The sequence below is a fragment of the Saimiri boliviensis genome, chromosome 15 (genome assembly GCF_048565385.1).
Source record: "Saimiri boliviensis isolate mSaiBol1 chromosome 15, mSaiBol1.pri, whole genome shotgun sequence".
In the NCBI taxonomy this organism is placed as follows: Eukaryota; Metazoa; Chordata; class Mammalia; order Primates; family Cebidae; genus Saimiri; species Saimiri boliviensis.
The window spans coordinates 80,472,132-80,490,988 of record NC_133463.1 but is presented as its reverse complement, the minus strand read 5'-3'; the positions used below and the strand labels follow the sequence as shown (position 1 = coordinate 80,490,988).

Below are 18,857 nucleotides of genomic sequence, written 5' to 3'. Positions count from 1 at the left end.
CAACACACATTTATTATCTCATGCTTTCTGTGGATCAGGAGTCCAAGCAGAGCTTACCTGGGTCTTCTGCTCAGGGTCTCTCACAAAGGCTACAGCTGGTGTTGGCCAGTGCTGGGGGCTTATCCAAAGGCTCAACTGAGGAAGGATTCTCTTCCAAGCTTTCTATTGTGGTTTTTGGCCAGAGGCCACCTTTGGTTCCATACTATATGGGCTTCTGAAGCACAGCAGCTTACTTCAAAGCCAGCAAGAGAGACAGTCTACTTGCAAGACAGAAGTTGATATCTTTTGTAGCCTAATCACAGAATTGACATCCTTTACTGTGGTCTGTTCACTGGAAACAATACACTAGTTCCCAGCCAACTTTATGGAGAGGGGATTACCCAAGAGTGTGACGAGCAGAAGGCAAAGATCACTGAGAGCCATTTTAGGGTGTACTTGTCACAACTGGATTCTGAAATCTTTACTTTTTTTCCTTTTTGGCACCAGTTTATGAGGGACACATGGCAAGTACTTGCAACATGAAGAGGCTTAAAGTGTAACCTGACATCACTTTGTAGTACTGATTAGCCTGCCAGGAAACTTTTGGATGTTTAATAAAGTTGCTTTGTTAGTCATGAAACCTCAGTCCACAAGAGAAGGCAAATACCTCAGTCCCTAGCATGGTGCCTGATGCATAGAAAGCATGCCACACATGACAGATATGACAAATTAAATGTCACCAAATTGACCTTAGCATCCCAGGATACACCAGAAACATGGCTTGTCCTGGAGAAAAAAGGGAAAACATCTGGAGATGAACTGTTCCTCTCTTCTTTCTTGGCCCAGATTCCCACTGTGCCTGCCCACTCAGCCTGGCTCAAGGATCAAGGGGAGCTGGAAGTTCCTAGCTAATGGCTTGTCTGTAGCCTACAGGGAGAAAGAAATATGACTTGCCAGAACTTGACTAGCTTTGGTTTTATATCTAAGTGTCAAATGAGAACAGGGATAGAGAGAAGGCATTGGAGGCAGTGTTCATGGGGCTGTTATATATTTTAGCTGATGATGTTGTTAGTGTGGAGAATGACATAGGCCTGAACAGAGCTGCTCGGCCTGGAGAAGGCTGAGAACCCTCTCCTAGGCAGAAGCCTCCACCACAACCCCCACCCACCCAAATAGGGCATGCATAGAGCAGGTTGGATGAATCTGCGAATACTGACAAAAAGGAGCTCTTCAGAAACAGACAAGTGGTTATTCGGACTGGAATAGATGGGGCAACGGACCGTGTATGAGGGAACTGAGATATCATCTTGCTAGGGGTTCTGCCAATTTTTAGTTGATTTGCTCATTCTAAGTAAAGGAATCCTAGGTCTCATAAAATGGCCAAAAATAAAAAATAAAAAAACCATGAACCATGTGGGACACAGTCATTGTCCTGACCCACCTAAGCTAAAATTCTCTCTTGCAGTAGCTGACGCATATCAGCCCTGTGTGCTGGGCCAAGCACAACACTATGTAGTCTGTGAGCATTTATTTTCACAACATCCCTGAATTAAGAGCTATTCTCATTCCTGTTTACAGATGAGGAAACAATCCCCTAGGTGCTAAGTGGCAGAGCTGAGGTTGGAACTCATTTATCTTTGAAAGCCTTTCCAGACCCTCCCACCAGGGTTACTAGCTGAAAGGCTGAACCCATGATAACAGCCCTGACAAGTCTTTGGGACCATCTGTTTTGATTCCTTCACATCACAGATGTAGGCACTGAAATCTGAGGAGCCGAAAGAATTTCTCCAAGCTCCTACTGTGAGTAAATGGCAGAACTGGAAATAGAAGTGAGGTGTGTAGTTTCTTCAGCCAAGCCTTTGTGTTTGGCACTGTGATCCCAAGAGGAAAATGGTAGCCTCTCTGCTTCTCCAGAGTGGCCTATAAGAGAACACAGTGGCACAGGGTGCAGGCACAGTGTGATGTGCTCTGTTCATCATTGAGTGCCCGGGGCCTAGAATGGTAAGTGCAGGTCAAGGAATGGGTGAATTCCAGGAGAAGATTAAGAACAAAATCCTTCATGAATGTACAAAAGGATTTTTCTAATGTTGACTTGGGAACAAGAAAGGATGAACTTTTAGCTCCTAGGGGGACAGTGGACTGTCTATTCCTAACTCTTGGCATGTAATGAATGATCTGTAAATATTTTATTGAATAAATGAATTAATAGAGGAGGTAACATTTGAGCTGAGCCTTAAAGAGTAGAAAGGATGAGTTAGTTGAGTGAGAGAGAGGAAGCGTATCATGGGGAGTAACCAAAGTATGAAAGACCTGCCAGTTTTGATTAAATTGTAAGTTTGATGTGACTGGAGGGAGGGAGAAAGAATGAAGAAGTAAGCCTAGAAAAGAAAACTAATATATTTTGGAAATCTGTTATTAGGTACACACATGTTTAAAATGGTAATACCTTCTTAATGGATTGACCCTTTTATCAATAGATAATGTCCATTTTTGTCTCTTGTAACAGTTTCTGTCTTCAAGTCCATTTTAAAATCTAATACCACTATAGCCACCCCAGCTCTGTATTGGCTCCTGCTTGCATGGAATAACATTTTCTATCTTTGCACTGTCAACCTATTTGTCTCTTTGGATCTAAAATGAGTCTCTCGTAGACAGCATATAGTTGAATCATGCTGTTCATCCTTTCTTTCATGATGTGATCTGATTTGGGGGAATCCGTTTTACCTTTCTGAAGAGTTGGAACCTTATCCTGTAATGGATATGAGGAGCTCACAGCTGTATTTAAACAGGGACTTGGCTTAATCAGTATCCTTGCTTAGAAAAATGGTACTGGAAGGCATGTAGAGGGTGGAATGGAGGCAGGAGAGAAGTGGTGAAGGACACCCTCTTCCAGTACGCTCTCCTGCACTCCCTTCTTCTCACTGACAGCTCTTGCTGCCTCTTTCCAGCTCAGAGGTCTAAGTAGCACTGAAGGCCCCCCAAGGGGACATGCGGATGCCATTGCCTGGCTCCGTGGTGTCACTTTGCTGACCCTGAAATGCAGCAAACCCTGAAATGCAGCCTCACAACGTAGGGTGTTTATTTGCCTCCCATGCTCTTCTATTAAATAGTTGCAAGTTTTTCAACTTTTAAGATAGTATTAAGGGATGGAATCATTTTGAATGACTTCAGAATTATTCCTTGCACTTTTTTTTATGGGTACTATAAGATTCTGACATTTGACGTCATGGTTTGTAGTGCCGAACACCTCATGCATAGGTAAATAAGCACACAGCATATTTGGGGATAAAAAAAAGTATAAATTTAAATGAAGAAAAACAGCAGTCAACTCTCAAAAGAGAAGGTGGACGCCTCGGTTCTGTTGACCCTGGTGTGTGGTATAGCCTTTTTCCCTGATGTTGGTGGGGGTTGGCAGAAGGGGACAGGTTGCAACGAGATAAAAGAATAGCACAAATGTCCATAAAGATTCAGTCTTTGATTTACCATAGACAGGGTAGAAAGTGGCACAGTGGAGGATGCAGCAGGCTAGAAGCTGGAAGACCAGAATCCTCTTTCTAGTTCTAGCCCTGCAGGCAGTTATTTTGTAGCCAGAAGCAAATCACTCAGAACTCTGTTGTACACGTTTCTGTTTGGTGAAAGAATAATAGGTCCTGCTTAAGGTTTCCTGAAATTTCCAGCTAATTTAACTTTTGGAAGAGCCTGGCATGAGTCCAATAAGGAAGAGGAAGATTTCAAAAAACTATTTTAGTTCTGACTTATGTTCTCATGTCTGAGTTCCAAGGGAATGGAAATGGTCTTTTCCTGCACTTTGGACAGACATCACTAATCAGTAATGGCATTTCCCCCCGGTTCACCTGGCTGCAATCTGGATTCCTTTCAACACTACATTGCTGGCAGCCTTAACCAATCCATTCTAGTGGGTTTTCAAGATAAAAAAGATTTGTCATGCCTGTTCTTAGTGGATGGAACAATTCTTATTAGGAGGTGACCCAAACATCCTTTCTGGGGCTGACTCAGAAAATAAAGAACCCCTGGCACACAGTGGGCACTTCCCATCTGAGGCCTTTCAGTTGAGGGTCAGTAGGATCCTCATGCAGTTTGAGGTCTGTCACTGCCTTTTAAGGTCATGTCTCCTTCTTAAGATCAAAGATCAGGAATGGTGGCTAAGGATGAGGACAGGTGCAGCTAACTATGATGTAGCAATGCCTGTCTTTTAGACAATTCAATTCTGCCTTCACCTAGCTAGGACAAATGTTTCTACACATCACTATTCAATGGCAGACAGACAAGGATTCTAAGAAAGAGAGTCTAGTGCTACCTTATAGGAAGTTATGAGGGCTACAGATGCTCTGAAAGCTGTCCTTGGACAACTGTAATTAGAGCAGGAGCCTGCAGGGGTTTCTGGGAACTATCTGGAATGTTAGGAGATTTTCTCCACCAAATACCACAGACTCCACAGGAAGAGAAGGGAAGACATTAAATCCTCCAAGAACTGGGATCAGCAGGCCAGGCTGCCTTCCCTGCTCTCCTTCTGGCTCTGACCACACCTCGTTCTCTGCAGATTCTCTTCCAAGTTCTCATTGCTCTCATCCCAGGGTCTGTCTCTTAACTCCGTTTGAGACCCTCCTTCCTGAGCTTGGAGGCTCAGTTCCCCATCTGTAAAATCAGGATACAAATAAAATGATAATAGTGCCTCTTCCTCACAGTGTTGCTCGCAGGAGTAAAAGAGAAAATGGTGTATGAAAAAATTCCTGCATCAATGTTTTCACTGTGCTTGTCTCACTGTGAATGAAGCCTGTGAGGGGATGTTTGGCTGGAAACCTTGCCTCTTACTTCCAGCAGGCTCAGCTTTGGAGCCTATAAATGGATGCCAGACACGGGTGAGAAGAGGCGGCAGGGATTTCCTGGTACCACTGTGGTCATCCCTCACATCTGCATCTGCAAAAGACTTCCCTGACTGCTGCCTGACAGAGGCTGAGTATCCAGTGAGCCTGGACAGCATGCACGGGTTCCTGTCGCGAGGCCCCTGCGTCTGATGCTTTAGAGCCATGTGCAGCTACAAAGCCAGCTTCCTTGTGTCAGTTCCCTTCCGCCCTCCCCAACCTGGGCTTCGATGGCCGAGGGTGAGGAAAGAATACTGAGGGTAGAAGCACGGAGGCCAGGGAGGCTGATTTAAAGGCATGTTCGCTGCTATTGACCTTGACTGGCATCATTTGCAAAGACAGCCTGGATGCTGCAAACAGAAAGCTGTTATTGGCTCTCCCCAAGACTCCTGGCCACAAAGCCTTGGTCACTCCTGCAGGGTGTAGGAGGGAGGGAGAAGTGGTGGGCCAGGAGCAGAGGAAGGAGGGACAAGAGAGGAGAGGAGGAGTGGAGGAAAGGATGCAGGAGAGGGAGAGGAAAAGAACTCGGGGAATGCCAGGGCAGTAAGAGAAGAGCAGCGCACTGTTCTCCAGCCTGGGTGACAGAGCAAAGCTCCATAGCAAAAAAAAAAAAAAAAAAAGAAAAAGAAAAAAGATTATGGAGGAGGAAACTGAAGTGACAAAGGACAGAAGAAAAGGAACAGGAATAGTTGGTGAGAGTGGAGAGAGAGGAAACCAAAACAGGATGAGAAGCAGAAAACCGGGAAGAAATTGAAATGTGCAAGAAACTAAGGAGGGTTTCCTCTTCTCAGGTTAAGGAGGGTTTTCTTGATGATTTTAACTGTGTAAATTAATGATGGTTGTCCTGTCTTAGAAAGTGGGTTCCTGAGGTTGCTGGTGAGGCGTGGGAAGCGTGGGGCTATGCCGGGCCTCTGCTGCCCCCTCCTGGCCAAAGCTGGGCTCCGCAGGCTCCCTGTGGATGGGAACTCGGCTGAAACTGCATTTTGGTGGTTGGCAAAGGCGAAATTATCCCTTCTCCTGGCTCTAAAATCAGACTATGAGAGCGGGAAGAGAGTTAGATATTCAGCACCGGCCTTTCCCCTAAGCCTTAAATTTAGATCTCAATCAGCGGGATGGAGATTTCCACTTGAACCTCAAGTGCAGCAGGTCTTCAGGTAGCTTCTTATCTTCACAGTGCTGCTGGCTGCACTGCACAGCCTCCTGATGTCTGCAAACAGCACGTTGTCCACTGTCTTCCCACCCCAGGACCCTCCGAGTGCTCCTCTTGCTCAATCTTTATATCCCATTAGTCATAACTCCTGCCAAGAGCACAAGAGGATGCTCTCTTGGGACCCTTGTCATCTGTCCAGCGCACCACCCTCCTCCTCTCTGAACAGCTCATGATAACGCCGTCCTGACTGCTGTCCTGGCAGAGACCTGTCCTGGGATAGAGATTACAGATAGAGATAGAGGGATGCAAACACACACACACACACACACACACACACACACACACACACACACAGAGAGAGAGAGAGAGAGAGAGAGAGAGAGAGAGAGAGAGACATATATATATGTATGTGTGTGGATACATAGGTAGATAGATATTCAGATCATCTAGGCTGGGCACAGAAGCTCATGCCTCTAATCTCAGTGTTTTGAGAGGCTAAAAAGGAGGATCTTTTGAGACCAGGCGTTCAAGACCAGCCTGAGCAACATAGCAAGACCCCATCTCTATAAAAAGAAAATTAACCAGAGGTGGCGATGCTGGACCTGTAGTCCCAGCTACTTGGGAGGATGAGATGGGAGAATCACTTGAGCCCAGAAGTTAAAGGTTAGAGTGAGCTATGATCATGCCACTGCCTTCCTGCCTGGGTGACAGAGTGAGATCATGTCTCTCTTTAAAAAAAAAAAATCTGCCGAATAAAGCTCAAACTCTTCATTTGATCTACAAAACCTTTCATATCATGCTTCCAGCCTGTCTCTTCAGGTTCACTTTATATCCCTTGCCTTTAATTTCAACAATGCCATTGCTAATTGCTAAAATTGTTTTTATTCATTCTTTAAACATATATTGGTTCTTATTAAGTGCCAGGTTTGAGCTAGTCACTGAGATACAGAGAACAAGACATAGTCTCTGCCCTCCAGGAGTGGAGTCTAGCAGAGCCAATGTGGACATGGAGCCCAGACCTCATTTGGGTTACCCTGCTCTATAAAAGTCAGATGCACTCGGTGCAGATTCTCGTTCCACACTGCATTCGTTTTCTATTGCTGCGTAACAAATAGCCACTTGCTTAGTGTCTTACAACAACACACAATTTTTTAATCTCAGTTTTCATGAAGAGTCTAGGCATTGCTTAACTGAGTCCTCTGCTGAGTATCTCACAAAGCAGCAGTCATGAAGTTGGCTGGGCCCTGTTCCTCTCTGGAGCTTGTGGGAGGACTCCCCAGGATCCCATGATTGTTGATCCTTGCAGTTCCAGAACAGGTCCCACCTTCATTCTGGTCATCAGACAGGGGCTGCTATCAAGTCCAAGAATCCACCACAGTTCCTTTCCACATAGCTCTCACAAGCCTTTCAAAACACAGAAGCTCACATCAAGACCAGCAGGAGAATCCCTACGCCCAGTATGCCATGGCAGAGTCTCATATAATGTAACATAATCACGGGCATGAATATCCAGTTGCCTTTGCCATATTTTCTGAAAAAGTACACAAAAGAGTGACATGTTATCTCTTTTACCATATTCTATTGTTAGAAGAAAGTCACAGGTTCTGCTTACACTCAGAAAAGACAATTATGTAACTGCATGACTCATTGGAGATTACCTTAGGCCATGCCCACCATACACACAACTTGAATCTTTCCAAGATTTATATATATATATATTTATCCCAAGTACAGGGAGCTGTGTAAAGTCTCAGAATCCAGCTACAGACTCCTATTCCTGCCAAAATAGTTCAGCTGTGGGACACCAACCTGTCTCTTCTCCCCATGCACTGACCTAGCCATGGGTTCCAGCACCAGGATTGATGCCAACTAAAAACAAAATAACTTACAAAGCTGTGGTTGGTGGTTTGCATTGTCACACCAGAAACTTAACATTTTAACCAATCTTGTTCTTACAAATCCTTCAGTATGTGGCTAGACCATATCCTCTTCTCGTTTTTGTCATTCCTGGCCCTCAACACAAATCCCCATCTCTAATTTTTGGTTAATTTTTATTGCTAAGTAGTTTAGCAGTCTCGTGTTTTTAGGGTTGCAACTTTTACCTCAATCCTATCAATAAAGTATTTCTCTAGACAAAGGCAGTTTCTTCCCTTAAAGGAGTCCTATTTTCAGGTGTTAAGGCAGTATTTTTATTTAGCACATGATGCATGCAAACACTTGCAAGATGATAACGGGTTGTGGTCCATGCTGGCATAGAAACGCATCAAAGTGCTCTGGGCTCCCAGGGATAAGATCACACAAAGGAGCCTGCAGAGAGCAGCTGTCAGGGAAGGCTCTGGAGGCCAGGCATGATGGGCGGTGCGAAGACCTAGCAGGTTAATGATGGGGACATGGCAAAAGTGGGCAGGGAAGAGGACTATCAAGACAGATGGCACAGGGGTCAGAGAGTTTGAGGAAGTTCTGTCATTTGTAGGACCAGCCTGGGTGTGGGGAAGCAGCGGGAGATGACGAGGCTGTGAGGAGGGCAAGGCTAGATCATAAAAGGCCCACATCCCTTCTTAAGAAAAAAAATCAAACTTGATTCTTTGCCCATGAACTTTTTCACCTTCTGCATATGTACATATTGTTCACGATGCCTAGGGGTCCAGACTCCAGGTTAACACATAAAACGGGGAATGTCCTGGGTAAACTCGGAAATTTGGTCAATTGCAGCACAGCTTTGAATTTCCTTCCAGCCTCTTGGCTGCAGTCCCTCCTGGATTCTCCCAAAGCAAGTGAACACGTAGGTCATAACCTCAACCACATTCTCCAGTAATTATTTGTCCTGTTTCCCCCATGTACTAAGGAGTCCTTGCATAATAAGTAATAGGTTTTATTTATGTTTGTATCCTTAAAACCAGTACTATCTCTGGGACAAAAGAGGCACGAAATAAGTTGATATTAAATTACAATAAAATGATAGTTAACTCTTACTGAAGGCTAACTTTTCCAGGCACCTGACATGGATTACATCATAGAATAACTGAGGATATGGACACTTTAACTGTATTCATTTTACACAGAAGGAAACCATGATGCAGAAATGTTTCGTATTTTGTCTAAGAACACACAGATCATAAGAGAAAGAAGATGATTCTAACTAAGCAAGGTCTTATCTACAGAACCTAAGAATGAATAAAATAAAGTCTTGAGAGAACCGTAATATGGACTTGCAGAATCTTCTAAGAGTGATTAATTTCTCTGGATTTTCCCAGGGCCTGACTGGCCAATGATGAGAATGTTACTATGAGAGCACCATAATTCTAAACAATTGACTCAACAATATCTCACATCAATTGTTTCCTGAAGTCCTCAGAATTATGGTGAGCTCTAGGCAGATTCATTATTCTCATTCAACAGATGCGATGACCAGGATCTGTCAAGTCAATGAGCTGCTCAAAATCACATAAAAAGCACCAGAGCTTTCTTTTAAGCCCATGTCTTTGGACTCCAGGCTTTTTGGTCATTTTACTGACAACATAGTTACCCTGATAGTGATTCTTTCTCATGAATTTCTTCATCTCTAAAATAGGAATGGTCATCTCTAACTTGGAAGGTTGTAGTAACAATTACTGAATGTTGTTGCCATCATCAGCACCACCACCAGCAACATCATTACCACCACCACCATCATCATCACCACCACCATCATCATCACTATCATCACCACCACCATCATCACTGTCATCACCATCATCATCATCACCACCACCGTCATCACCACCATCATCATCACTGTCATCACCACCATCATCATCACCATCATCACCATCATCACCACCATAATCATCACCATCATCACTGTCATCACCACCATCATCACCACCATCATCATCACCACCATCATCATCATCACTACCGTCATCATCACCATCATCACAATCATCACCATCACCATCATCATTACCGTCATCATCACTGTCATCACCACCATCATCACCGTCATCACCACCGTCATCACCACCATCATCACCATCGTCATCATCATCACCACTGTCATCACCACTATCATCATCACCATCATCATCATCACCACCACCATCATCACTGTCATCACCACTATCATCATCACAATCATCATCATCATCATCACCACAATCATCATCATCATTATTACCCGAGAAGATGTCAAATAAAATGTCCAAACACAGGAAGGAGTTGGGAATCTTGTATAGGTTCCCGGACATGATTGGAGACCCAGAGATTCAGGCCTGAAGATCAGCAGGTTTATTGATCAGAAAATATAATCAGGATCACTAAGGGTCAGGGGCAGGACTTGGTCTCCGCCAAGGTCAGAAGCAGATATTTCCATCCTTCTTACTTCATGATTCTTACTGTCAAACCATAAGATAGCTTTCTGTTTATCTGAACTGTGAGCTCATGAAGACAGATCCAGCTTATTTTGATTTCCAGCTCTGTATGCTTGGTGTCTGCTGTGTAAATATTGAATGAATGAATGAACAAAAGCCAAAAAATCATGGGTAGAACCTTAGTAGAGTGGAAAGCCAGATTACCTGGAGTAGGAGAGCTTAGAGTCTGTACTACCAAGCTTCACCCATAAACCCTAGCTTGTAAATTCCCTCTTGGACACCCAGGGAACCTGATGCTAACCACTGAACCAAAGACTCTCCATCAAGAGAGAGAACCATTTTCCTTACTAAAACAATGAAACATGAAACATGGACTCTCTCTCTCACTTTCTCTCTCTCTCTCTCTCTCTCTCTCTCTTAATCTCTCTCCTCTCTCTCTCTCGCTCTCTCTCTCTCTCAATCTCTCTCTCTCTCTCTCTCTCTCTCTCACACACACACACACACACACACACACACCTCACAGAGTTTATAAAGATAACAATCTAAAAGAATTTTTTGTAGTTCGCTCCTGCCTGGTCCTGGGCATAAACCAGGTGACCTTTCCATGAATTTTAAAGGACAAGCATTCTGAATCCTTCAGTGTGGTAGTTCCTGTTCTTTGTAGCATTTTACAAACAATTCCAAAGACCCCCAATTGAAAGAAGTTCTTTCCTTTAATATCCACTGATGGTAAAAATGAATAACATTCATACTGGGTGACAGAAGCCTTTGCTGAATTTTTCAATCTTTGGAATAAATTTCTGTTTTCTTCATACTAAGAAAACATTTTCATATTTTAAAATCAGTCCTATGTGTGTAGAACACATTATTAATTAATTAGACTCGCGAACAGTTGTCTTGACTTTTGGACTCTCAGCAATGTCCCCAGGTTGGAACCAGATGATCTAGTTTAAATTCCGACTAACTGATTCTACTAACTAGCTGTTTAAGTAAAAGTATGCACATGGTCAATTTCTCTCATCTTGTTTTGTTTAACTGGGATGATCATTCCTGCCTGCCTCGCAGGTTTGTCACGAAGATGAAATGGGATAGCATGTAAAGCACATGCCAATGTCCAGTGGAAGTTGAAACTTCATCCTGGAAGACACCATTCCCCATCTTAGCCTCAGAGCAAGCCAGGACTCAAATGTTCCTTAGACTCTTTCTTTCTTCCCCTCTAGGTTCCTGATTGTCCTGGGGTGCCTGATTCTGGCTGTCCTGACCACATTCAAGGAGTATGAAACTGTCTCAGGAGATTGGCTTCTGTTACTGGTAAGATTTCATTCAGGGGTAAACACTTGAGTTGGGTATCCACAATGATGAAAAGGCAGTCGCCCTTGGGTACCATTATCCCTGACTGGTTGGGCTTCTTGTGGTCTCCAGTCAAGTCCAGGCCCAAGGAAAAGCAAAGCCTTCGTTACTTGGTGAGGCTCAACATGGTCACATGGGGAATGAGGAATGGTATTCCTGGTAAGGATTTGCTATTCCACATTAGAGAGACAGGGAAATAAAGTCAAAGCAAAAACCAACGCATGTTATTAAATGATAAAAACAGTTTCCCAATCCTCTAAAACTTAACACAAAGGCATGTTTCATTCTAAAACCTGTCTCTGCTTTTTCTCCCTGGTATCCTACATGGTAAATTCCAAGGATCTCTCATTCTCTTCAAGGCCAGGTACAGAATTTTATTTATACATGAAACCTCTAAGTCTCCCCTCCTGGAGCCTCCATCTGTTCTCACTCTCTGTCCTCCATCAGCTGGTGTGATGGAGACAGAGAAGGGTTAGAATTCTTGAGCAAGTCACCTAATGTACCCCTGACTCGATTTGCTCAAGTCTTTGCCTAAAAGATGTAAGGTCAGGTTAGCAGCAAATGCAGACAGGGGCTGGGCCCAGCCTCAGCACCCGGCTGAGAGGAGGCTCCAGCAAGGGCTTGCTCCTTCTGTAGCCACAGGACAGCACTGGTCAACTGGCCCCTTGAATGACCACACCCTTGTGTGATTGGGAATCAGCTCTGCCTCCTCAGGGTGAGGCCAACTGCATGGGGTGAGGCCCCATCCTGCACACAGGGAAGTGGTATTGCCCCCAGTTAGGACTTGTAAAATAGCAGAGCCTTCTCACACTGGGCAAGCTGAGGCACCAGAGTTAGCACTTCTTTCTGAGAGCAGGTGTTTGCAATGGCATGATCCAGAGCTGAGAGCTCGGTGGGGAATTCTTTGGAAACCGCCAAGCTCCAGGAACTAGGCTGCAGGGACTGTCACGGAGCAGCAGTGCCTCAGAGGACCCGGAGAGGTCACAAAAGAGAGAGAGAGGCAGAGGTATCGGTGTCTGATCATCAAGGGAGGTGCAGGAGGAAAGTGGGACCCCGTGTCCTGGAGGCAGTATTTTCTAGTGCGTAAGCACCTGGGCTCTACCGCCTAAATACTTGAGCCCAAGATCCCTTCTGCTCCACTTCATAGCCTTAAAAGACTTGTTTAACCACTCTGTGACTTGGTTTCTCAAAATTTAAGATGAGAATAATATTATCAAACACTTTGGGGGCTTCCTGGCCCAGGAACCAGGTTTAATAACCGTTGGCCACAATTAGCAATGCCAGGATACAGGCACTGGGTAGAATTAATAGATTGTGTTTCTGATATCCCTCTTTTCAACCCAACTGCACTTCTTAGGGGCTTTTCATTCATTAAAGGGACCCTTTATAATGATCCATTGGAACAGAAACATAGAAAAAAGAACAAGTCATCACTGTGCCAGGCCTAACAGCGCTGACAGTTAGCACATCGGAATGAAGACGGGAGGCCTCCAAACCAAATGGTGGGGATTGATCTGTTCTTCTCCCCATCCCCTTCCGCACCCCCATCCCCAGCCATCTCCACCAACGAGACAACCAGCAACAACACAGAAATGGAGTTCTTCAGAACTTCCAAATAGAAATCACTAGCTCCCGGCAGGTGGGTCCCGGTTAATCAGTGCCTCTCCATATGCTCTTCCATGCAGGAGACGTTTGCGATTTTCATCTTCGGAGCCGAGTTTGCTTTGAGGATCTGGGCTGCTGGGTGTTGCTGCCGATACAAAGGCTGGCGGGGCCGACTGAAGTTTGCCAGGAAGCCCCTGTGCATGCTAGGTAAGTCCTGACCCTGAGCCTCCTGCCTCCTCCGTTCCCTTCTTCTCAGGCATTGTTTCTCTGAGAAAATTTTAAGCAGCTATTCTGGGAAATCACGCAGCACCGTAGAGGCCAGCCTAGCCCCTGACCCTGCCTCAATGAGAAGGGACGGCCTCAACTATCCGGATCCTCAAATTCCTTCTTCTGTGACTGCTCCTCATAGGACTGCACAGGACGGATTCTTCATTGGCGGGGGAGGGTGCGGCTCTTGGCATTTGAGTTGTAGAGGAGCAAGCAGGTCGCAGGGTATTGAGCATCCCCAGTCCCTGGATTAGTAGCACCCCCAGTCACGGTGACAATCAGGGTTGTCCATACATTTCCAGATGGGTTGGGACGGAGGCTGTAGGCCTGACACCATTGCTGGCTGAGAATCTACTTCCACAGCATCATGTTATGTCCATTTTACAGAAATAGAAACTGAGGCTCACAGAGCTGAGTCATTTTTCAGTCATGCCAGAAACAGCAGATTCCATGTGTGGTCTTGCTTTTTAATCCAAAAGTTGCTTTGAGAGGTGTCACTGGAATCCTTCCATTTGTGTGCAGGCAGTTTGAGAGTAGAGGAGGGGGAAGCCTTCACTGATCTATTGGTCCGGTATGGACTAAAATCTATGGAGTCATAGAACAAAATATCCTTGAATGATGGGTAGGAGTCTCAGAGTGTCAAATCCACGGAAGGTTGGAATGACAGGATCATAGGATGTCAAGGCTTGGGAGGGCCTCCAAAGGCATTTAGTCCAACTTACCGTCCTGCCTGATGCTCCATTCCCCAGCAGCAGCCGTTAGGTGGTCACCTAGATTCTGCTTGCATGCCCCCTGTCACAAGGTGCTCACCACTTATCCAGGCACTTATCTCATCTTAACTCCTCTGGCACTCTTCAGGTATTTGAGTCTAGACAGTTTCTTCCTCCTCTCCACTCCAGAAGAATCTTTTACCAAGAAACAATGTCATCGATGGCTTCAGCTTACCTTACATCACGCATTCTCAACATATACTCCCTCTCCTCTGAGCATGCTACCCATTCTTCACTTCATTTTTGAAAATTCATTCCCAGGACTGACCACTGAGAAGAGCTGGACCATGTGCTTTGTCTCAGATGCCAGGCTTCTCTCTGTGTAGCCTGGAATTGCATTGTCTTGCCCACTCCTGGCTGAAATCTCTGCCCTATTCCCGCCTGCTGCTAAGGTTGGACTTCTGAGATTTTTTTGTTGTCAGAACTTTGAATGTAAGGAGGGTATGTGAGTCTCTGTGGTGGTGGTGGTGTGTGTGTGTGTGTGTGTGTGTGTGTGTGTGCGCGCAATATTGGAGGACATTTTTAAATGATTTTTCATATATCTTTCTTCTCTCTTCTTTTGCTCTCTGTCAGTATCTAATCCCAACGTTCTTTCCTCTCTCCTTTTCTTCCTTCCAAGTCTTTTGCAAATGCACTACAATTAAGCAGACTTATTTTTCTTCGCTGGCATGACCTGTCGAAGGCTGACCTGAGTTCTGAGTGTGTGGCTGATAGCTTTATGATGGATGGTGCCCACATTCGAAGAGACTCCTTCCCAGTTTTAGAACATCCTAAAAGATGGAGCTTGGACCCCTGCAGGACAGGTGCCTCCCCCGTGGGGCAGTATCCACTATTTTAAGATCAGCTGTGGTCACAGAGCTCCAGATTCCCCCTCCACCCTCCCTCAGCATCATATGGTCCTTGGTTAGTGTTGCTGTGTTTTCCACTGTACTCATATCCACTTCTTCCATCATGTGGCCCTATGGGAAACGTTGTTTCTCTGTGTTAGAGAAGAGGATGGTTATCACACGTGAACCTGATGGCCTTGACATTCAAGGTAGCCTCGGACCCTGCCATTCCGAGTGAAGATGGGTTAGACCTGCCGCTTGGAGCATCTTAGACCACAGCGTTCGCTGCACATCTTCGCATTCTTTTGCTTTCTCTACAAGCATTATAGATGAATAGCTTTGCACAGATGATCTGAGAAGCCTGGCAAATGATGCAGATGTATCAGTATCCAGAGGTTTGACCCCTAGATTTTTCCAAAGGCCAGGCATACCTGGAGAACACTTCTATAAGGCAGGAAAGGCATCAGCTTTTTTGGCAAATGTGCCTTGATGTGAGATGAGGAGGTTATTCCAAGCTCAGAGACCAGAACACAAAGATATGGAGGTGTGTGCTCATCGAACTACACAGGCTTCTGGCAGATTCCCAGGAGCCAGATTACAGAGGGCTTTGCAGAGCTTGACCTTGTCCCAGTAGACAACTATTTCTTTAAGTGTATTTCTTGGATCTCTTGGAGCCCTTGCAAAAATAGTTATGTGGTCAAAATATTTTGGGAAAGTCTATACTTGGATAATTGAGAACCACAGTATATATTCACAGATTAAAGACTCTGAGAAGTCCTGCAAACCCCCTGAATATGTATGATTATTATGTTTCTATGTACAATTTCATAACAATAAGAATAAATAATACTAATAATTTTTTAAAACCCATTTAATGGACTTTTTCCCAAATTTACTTGGCCATGTGGGCCTTTTAACTTGGTAACTCTCTGCAGCAAAGTAGGGTGATATTGGATATGGAAATTGACTGCAACAAGGAAATAGAAAAGAGATAAGTTCCTCGCTCTTCCGTACTAGATGATTTGATGTCAAGAGCCTGCTTAACAATCTCAGAAGTGTCTCGTCCCCTTGGCCCATTTCTGAAAATGTCTGTAGTGGACATTTTCATGCCATCTCCTGATACCAGCATCCCATATCATAGGTGGGCCTTACTTCTGTCCACAGTCTGCCCCAAGGCCTTCTCTCAAGCTCAGGGAGATCACTGGGCTAGTGTAGCTGAGGTGTGTGGGGGCGTTGCCAATGCGAGGGGTGGCTTTCAACCAGTAGGAGGCAAGAGAAAGAGGTCTGGCCTCCCATTTTTCAGATGGATAATCTTGGGAGGTCTGCCTACAGCCCAAAGGACTCAACAGTTACCTTGATAACCCCCCCTTACATTTCCTTATATTGTCTCTCTCTCTTTCTGCCATTACCTTGGCTTCCTAAGATCATCTTCCAATAAATTACTTGAGCCCAAGATCCTATCTCAAGTGATGCTTTTAGGAGAAACACCTATAGAAACAGCGTCTGAGTTTCGGGCTTTATCTCCATAGCCGAGCAGCTACAGACCTCCTCCGGACCCCAGCGTGAGTCTCAAGGACCACACTGCAGGAGACCTTGGTAAATTGTTGCTCTGGGGTCAGCATTGAAGCATGGCAGGCCCATGTCCAGTACCAACCCAGCCACTTTCGGCCAGTTGGCCTTGGAAAGGCACTCAGACTCAGAGTTTCAGTTTCCTCATCAGTCACAGGAGAATCATCCCACTTACCATGTATGGTTGGTGTCAAAATTCAACAGCAATGCTTAGATTGTCCCACTGATTGGCACATGCCAATCTGACAGCATACAGCACCTGTGACGATGCCATTTCTCTTGCTTGACCTTCCTTTCCCTCTTCCCTCCCACTCTGTCTGTCCCCTCTCCCAGACATCTTTGTGCTGATTGCCTCTGTGCCAGTGGTTGCTGTGGGAAACCAAGGCAATGTTCTGGCCACCTCCCTGCGAAGCCTGCGCTTCCTGCAGATCCTGCGCATGCTGCGGATGGACCGGAGAGGCGGCACCTGGAAGCTTCTGGGCTCGGCCATCTGTGCCCACAGCAAAGTAAGTGTGGTGGAGAAGCTACAAGACCACGTGGGCTTCTCATTCACCTGTGCCCTTCCGTGACGTCCCTTCCTTTATAGTGTCCCCAGAAGTCAGTCATTCTGCCACCCTTGACAATAACGACAGAGAGTAAGAGGAGGAGGAGGAACAGGAAGCAGCGGTGGTCTGGGGCAAGAGCAGGTGAGGTGCAGAGAGCAGGAACAGGCAGACCTGAACTTAGGTACTGGCTCCTCCATAGGCAGATTACTCTGGCCAAGTTGCTCAGCCCTCTTTGGGCTTCAGTTTTCTCACTTTTAAAATAGGGATGATAATGCCTGTTCTTTCAGATTTTTGAGAGGATGGAATAAGCTCATTCAAGGCAACATGCAGTGGGAGGAAAAGGCTTGGGAATCACACGGGCTGGTTTGAATCTGAACTCTGCCTCTGTGACGTTGAGGAGTTTTGATGTCTTGGTTTCTGCATTTATAAAATTAGAATAATAATGCACTCACCTCATAGGGTTAGATGAAGTTGAAATACATTGATATGTGAAGAGCACTTAGAAGGTACCCAGCTCATAGAAAGTGTTCAGTTACAATTACGTAAAGCCCAAAGCACAGTGTGTACAGCTTAGTGCTTGACATGAACTAGCTCACCCCATGAATCAGGCACTACCGCCACCCCGTTAGACTGATAGGGAAGAAAACACAGAAAGAGGAAGTACCTGTTCAAGGTCACGCAGTGGGATACAAACCCCAGCAGTCCGGTTCTAGAGTCTGTACCCAGTGGTTTGCTGCTTACTAGGGTGGTGCTCACCTCTCCCAAGTAGATCAGAATCCAGGAGGGGTGGACCTCAGTCCATTCCTTTTCCGAAGTACTGTGTGGTTGAGCAGGTATGAAACCCAAGCAACCAGAATCCAGTTCATCTGGATTCATGGTACTGCCAGTGTTTCTTTCCTATTCTTAACCCAGGTCTTTGGTAGGACTTTGTTTTAATCCAGCTGCTTTAGCTGGATTCTAGAGGAATGAAGGAAAACCCCTGTGTCTCAGCTCAGGCAGAAAAAAAATCCCGAGAGGAGAAATCAGAAGGAGGAACCCCTGAGACAGATGTTCTTTGGGGGTACAAAGTCAAGTTTACATTGCTTCCCAAGGCAGTACCTTTTCGTGCCCACCGTGGTAAGCTTCATAGATGCTGTTGTTGCCCCACCTAGGTCCCCTTTCAATAGGAATCCTGTGACCACTTCCTTAATAATTACATGCCGGTGTGTCACAGGCACTGAAATCCCTTTCTCGGGTTCTGTTTCTGGGGAGCTGGACCTGAGGCACTGAGCCCTGGGCAATTTGGCATTAAGGAGTTTAGAGTTTTCCTTATTTGTATTAATCTGACCATGCCACCTGTAGCTGGACAGCTCCAAAACATACCCACGCAATTCCTGGTTCTTCTCTCTCAAGGATGCACCTAGGTATGTTGAAGGGGTGGTAGTTTCCTATGAGATCGTATCTCAGAATATGAGCTTGAGAGTCAGTCAGCAGCAACATGGCTCAAAATTCAGCCCTGCTACCTTCCAGCCAGAAAGCCTTAAAGGTGTCATTCTGTTTTTATGAGCTTCCTCAATGGTAAAA

At 45.3% G+C, this 18,857-nt stretch overlaps 1 protein-coding gene across 1 annotated transcript in view; it reads left to right on the top strand.

Annotated features, from left to right (window-relative positions):
* KCNQ3 (potassium voltage-gated channel subfamily Q member 3) overlaps positions 1-18,857 on the top strand; it is a 354,490-nt gene that overhangs the window by 282,328 nt on the left and 53,305 nt on the right. Inside the window, exons 2-4 of the mRNA XM_010344230.3 lie at positions 11,582-11,672; positions 13,397-13,523; positions 17,083-17,255. Of these exons, the coding sequence (XP_010342532.2) occupies positions 11,582-11,672; positions 13,397-13,523; positions 17,083-17,255 (391 nt within the window). The remainder of the gene's footprint in view (positions 1-11,581; positions 11,673-13,396; positions 13,524-17,082; positions 17,256-18,857) is intronic.